We start from the raw sequence: 5,777 nt of genomic DNA on the forward strand, positions 1-5,777 counted from the left end.
CTAGCAATTGTTTCCACCTGGTCCTCCGAAAAGTACAGCATAATTCTCATCAGGCACTTGTATGTCATGAAAAAAATCATAGCATGGGGAGCTTGCAATTATTCTGTAAGGATCATCTTTTGTGAACGGAATAGAATCACCATCTTTATCTATAAAATTTACGCCTCCAATGTAACATGCTGTCCTATATTGTTGATCGATTTCTGGCTTATGGCCACTCCCCATCTCAGGCCAAGGTAATACACCAGCATTATATACAATCCCTCCCCATTGAACAACATCAGCATAGTCAGCGAATGTAGAATTAAAGAGGACCTTTGGCCAATAGCCCACCTTCTTTTTTTCGTCTCCATATAATAACCACCAAGCTTCACTCAACAGATCCTACATTGAAATAGAAAATCATAAAATGATTAAAATAGAAGAATTAGCATGTGAAGTGAGAAGGAATAATTCACAAGGCGCAACTCATTTTAACTTTATTGTGATGCAAAATCTCTTTTAGCTATTGCTTTTCCATCGGCCAGACTGTAAGATTTAACAAATAAGGGATTATAATCATCTAATGAGATATTTTTTTGGTAAGACTTAAACGGATAAATAATTTAGATCTTTGAACAAGTGACACCTTCTCCTCCTAACTGATATTTTTCTTCAGCAAAATATGGCTTCCATGATGTAACAAATATAGCTAAATGTGTGTTTTTTAATTCAAGTTAAAGGGATTCAGAATTACCTTGTACACAGTGACTATAATGTAATATTGGGTTCCATTGTAGATCGAAGTTGGGGAAAGACCAATGCCTACGGGTAAGTCTCTGGAAATTTGTACAAAACCTGGGCAGAGAGCGTCATAGCAGCCCGTTTTCTGATGATTATCATTCTGTAGGTAAGCAGAATAAACGAAGGAAAATTAGTAGAGCATCTCAATGACAAATTTTAATGAATTTAAATGACAGAAACAAGAAGTTATGGTTGAAGCATACCGTCCATGCTGTAGATAGGTGTGGGAGAAAGTTATGATATAATCCGTTACTTACCTAGAGATTTGAAAATCTTCAAAATTAGAATACAAGAATATGAGATATGATCTTGCCTTTTTACTATGATTGATCATTTCTTAAGGCTCCATTTCTTTCAATGTAAAATATGCGTAAAAAGAAATTTTATGGGCATAAAATTTGATTTATGGGCATATAATTTTATTTATGCCCATTTTATATGGAAAAAAATAGGTCCTGAGGGAACAACCAAATATAGAAAGGACCTTATGAGCATGTTGTATAGCAATGAATTATTTGATAATGTTTTTACAATTATGCTAAGATCGCACCTTGTCCAATCTTAGAATTATGACATTTTGTCAATCCTCTATTATTAGTTACATTCAATAGATAACTCAGTCTTTTTATAAGTATGTATCGAACAATAATGGATGGTGGAATTGGAAAACTTACCAACCATCCAGCATGTATCGAGCGTGTTTGTTCAGGTGGTGACGCATCACGAAGTATAACAAGAGAACCACTACTTTGGTTGCCTGTAATTTTTGGCTGCCATGTATTGAGAACTGCCCTGGATCCAAACTCCGCGCCACCATCTTTATATGTAGATTGCAATTCAAACTGAGCAATAATCACATTTTTGTTAGCCAGTTATGTGGCAGCAATAAACAAACACAGATTATATAAAACTAATTAAATCATATACTCATAAGAAAAGAAAGATTCATTTTTAAGATGTTCCAATTATTCAATTACTGTTTCCATGTGCATGAAAGTTGGGGTATATTTTTTATTTAATTAAAAATTACCTTATCATGAAAAGTTTTATTAATTTGGTGTTGAACACATGGTGCGAAAGGTAGGGTTGTTAGATATATCCTTTAAAATTGGAATCTATATCTATTAGCTACCAATAATATAAAGCTTCCGGTTGAACAAATAGTAACAACACATATCTATTCAGCTTTACATAGAAATTCAACTCAAAAACTCAGAAACAATGGCTAAACTTGAGAGAAAACGTGTTGAGTTATCAGATGATTGCATTGGTTTTTCTAATGAAATTCTACAAGAACGCACATAATTTATAAATTTTGTAGATTTTGATGTAAAAAGATACTTGATTTTTAATTGGGTATTGAGCGTGTAGGTCCAGTAGACTTGACTCACCTCACTTTTCAGGTCTAAGTTTCCAATTATTTGAATTATTGTTGAACATAACTACTCTTCCTCCCATCATAAATTTAAATTTGAAGTAAAATTGGATGATAATAAATGTGACTTACGCGAAATTCGACTTCATCATTTGAAGGATCCTGAGCATTTGAAGGATATCCTTTCCCAATATTTGGGGAAGATTTAGCCCTTTTTAGTTCTTCCTTCGTAATTCTCCTAATAGGAACTGTTCCTAGTGGGCACCCTCCATCCTTGAGCCCTACCTTTAAAGATACACCTAATGATGAAGCCTTTTTATCTTTAATGACTTTTGGAAGAGATCCTGGACCCATCTGCATAGAGACAATTTCCATCAATAAAAGTATGGTTTTAGTTTCTTCCAAGAAAAGAACATATTTTGCATAGTAAGTCATTTTATTTTCCAAAGTGATGTCAAAGAGAAACAAAATCTCAGAATTAATACATAACAGAGAAAAGAACATATCACTTGAAAGATAACATAAGGAGAAAATTAAATACCTGGATCTTATGGTTCATCAATAAGGGATGATCGAAAGCGGGTTGTTTTTTTATATCAACACAACTAAATATCTGTCCATATCCATCCTGCAAAAAATGTAAAGACCAACAATATTTGTCTCATTTTACCAATATGTATGTTGTATCAATGTACCATATATGTGTGTGTTTTGTTTGTGTGTGTGCATGTGTGAGACAAATCCTAAGCTCAAAGTAGCCCTTGCATGAGCCCTGGTCAAGGGAGCCAAATTACGCCCACACCATTCAAAAATCTGAGAATAATTAATGCATACTGCCATTCTCACTAGTGCTTCTACGTTTTTTCCCCCATTAAGAGACTGAAATGGGAAAGAATGCATTCAGGAATTCAACCCACAGGCCCTGTTTCTCCAAATCAAACCTTCTAGTAGTAAAATGTATGGTTTTATTTTTTTTCGTAGTGGCATTAGGCCATGTAGGTGGACAAAATGAACGACACCCAGGTGAACAAAATATCTCGTTACTACTTTTGAGTTAGTAATATTGTAAAAAAACTCCAATGCTAGATACAGCTCAAGAAAGCATCTCTCTCTCTCTCTCTCTCTCTCTCTCTCTCTCTCTCTCTCTCTCTCTCACACACACACACACACTTTATATATGGGAAATGATATTTTGCCCCCTCTGACGGATAAAATCCCCCCCTTTAATGTTATTCGTTAAGTTTTAAAGGTAAAGAAAAATGTTAAAGGGAGTGAATTTATCCTCAAACAGTGAACCATTCTCACAGAAACCATGGGGGGATATCATTTCCCTTTATACATACATACATACATACATATATATATATATATGTGTGTGTGTGTGTGTGTGACAAATTTGCACCCCCTGTAGGATGATTCGCACCCCTTTAAGGTGAATTGACATCAAAAAGTGTCAGACTTTAACGTTTTTTGACGTCAATTCTCGTTAAAGTTGTGTGAATCATCCTACAGGGGGTGTGAATTTATCATTACCTTATATATATATATATATATATATATATATATATATATATATATATATATATAGAGAGAGAGAGAGAGAGAGAGAGAGAGAGAGAGAGAGATACCTCCACAAATCGTAGGGTTGGGATGATCCTATGGATCTGATTTTTTGTGGACACCCTATCTATGTGAGGAACATTCAAATGAATTGTTTGGATCACCCAAACAATGTGGGCCCCCACTGAATTTTAAGGTAGTGCGTAGGTAACTTACCTACACAAGTGTGTAGGAAATGTTCTTTCATATATATATGTTCTCTCATATAGATAGGGTGTCCACAAAAAATCAGATCCATAGGATCATCCCAACCATTCAAACTATGGAGGCAAAAAATGGACTAATTTGTGAAGGTTTATACACGTCCATTTTACCTCCACAAATCGTAGGGTTGGGATGATCCTATGGATCCGATTTTTTGTGGACACCCTATCTCTGTGTGGACCATTCAAATGAATGGTTTGGATCACCCAAACAATGTGGGCCCCCACTGTATTTTAAGCTAGTGTGTAGGTAACTTACCTACACAAGTGTGTAGGAAATGTTTTCTCATATATATATATATATATATATGAGAAAACGGTTCCTACACATATGTGTAGAGAGTTCTCTACACACTAGCTTAAAATACAGTGGGGGCCCACATTGTTTGGGTGATCCAAGCCATCTATTTTAAAGGCCCTCGCATAGATAGGGTGTCTACAAAAAATCAGATCCATAGGATCATCCCAACCCTACGATTTGTGGAGGTAAAATGGATGTCTTTAAACCTTTACAAATTAGTCCATTTTTTGCCTCCACAGTTCGAATGGTTAGGATGATCCTATGGATTTGAATTTTTGTGGACACCCTATCTATGTGAGGGCCTTAAAAATGAATGATTTGGATTACCCAAATAATGTGGCCCCCACTGTATTTTAAGCTAGTGTGTAGATAACTTATCTACACATATGTGTAGGAACCGTTTTCTCTCTCTCTCTCTCTCTCTCTCTCTATATATATATATATATATATATATATATATATAGAAGAAACTGTTGGTGAGCTTAAGCGCACCAAACTTATGGTGCGCTTAAGCTCCCCAATTACATGGGTCCCACATTTTCTGTGGTGATCCAAACCATTAATTTGTAAGGCCTAATCATAGATAGGGTGTGTACCAAAAATCAGCTCCATAGGATCAATAAACAAGAAAGTATGACCTCAACTTACAATAATGTATCATTTAAAAAAAAAAAAAAAGAACCTGTCAAAATTATAAGAATTTATCAATGTTGATTGTATTAGTAGTGTCAAAACCAGATAAAATGCTTTTTAAGTCTCATGAAGTACAAAAGAAGTTAATATGAAGAATGGGTCAATCATATGAAACTGAGGCATTGCTAGTTACTTGACTACATTTGGATAATAGATGTACCAAGAATAATTTCACCAATGCTATATAGTAGGTTGAGGCTTAGAAGAGCATCTGGAATCCCAATACAAAATGTTTGTGCGTAGAAGGAACATGATATTTTCTGAAGTTAAATTAAAGGAGAAGCCCAGTGCACGAGGCTCCCGCCATTGCGAGGTCTGGGGAGGGCTAGATGTACGCAGCCTTACCCCTGCTTTACAGAGGCTGTATACGTGACTCGAACTCTTGACCACGAGGTCACAATGGAGCAACCTTACCACCAGGTCACAATATTTTCTGAAGTTACATTCAGAACATAAAATGATAATGCCTCAAAAAATAAATTTTGGATATTAAAATTAGGGGACTGATATCCACACAACCATATTTTTATAATGGCACTACTCACTTTGTTTTACAATTTTTTAATTAGCTTTTCAAGACTGTTACAAAACTCAAGATGCTATCAGCATCAAATCAGAAAAGTGAAAACAAAGTGACTAGTGACATTATATATATATATATATATATATATATATATATATATATATAGATATATATATATATATATATATAGAGAGAGAGAGAGAGAGAGAGAGAAGGGTTGCTCTCGAGTGCTGGAAACAGGGGTGGGCCCACATTGATGGGGTGATCCTAAGCATTCAT

The 5,777-nt window shown here is 35.0% G+C and overlaps 1 protein-coding gene across 1 annotated transcript; it reads right to left on the minus strand.

The window, feature by feature from the left end:
- On the minus strand, positions 1-2,998 carry LOC143890593 (protein neprosin-like). The gene is made up of 7 exons (XM_077395308.1): positions 2,993-2,998; positions 2,700-2,786; positions 2,291-2,512; positions 1,458-1,625; positions 987-1,040; positions 737-883; positions 1-384 (listed from the first exon to the last, which is right to left on the minus strand). The coding sequence occupies exons 1-7, from the start codon at positions 2,996-2,998 to the stop codon at positions 1-3; spliced, it is 1,068 nt and encodes a 355-aa protein (XP_077251423.1).
- Between the last annotated feature and the right edge of the window lie 2,779 nt (positions 2,999-5,777).

The sequence above is a fragment of the Tasmannia lanceolata genome, unplaced genomic scaffold, assembly GCF_043159265.1.
Source record: "Tasmannia lanceolata isolate RefF3 unplaced genomic scaffold, GAP_Taslan_0.1 ptg000013l, whole genome shotgun sequence".
Taxonomy (NCBI): Eukaryota; Viridiplantae; Streptophyta; class Magnoliopsida; order Canellales; family Winteraceae; genus Tasmannia; species Tasmannia lanceolata.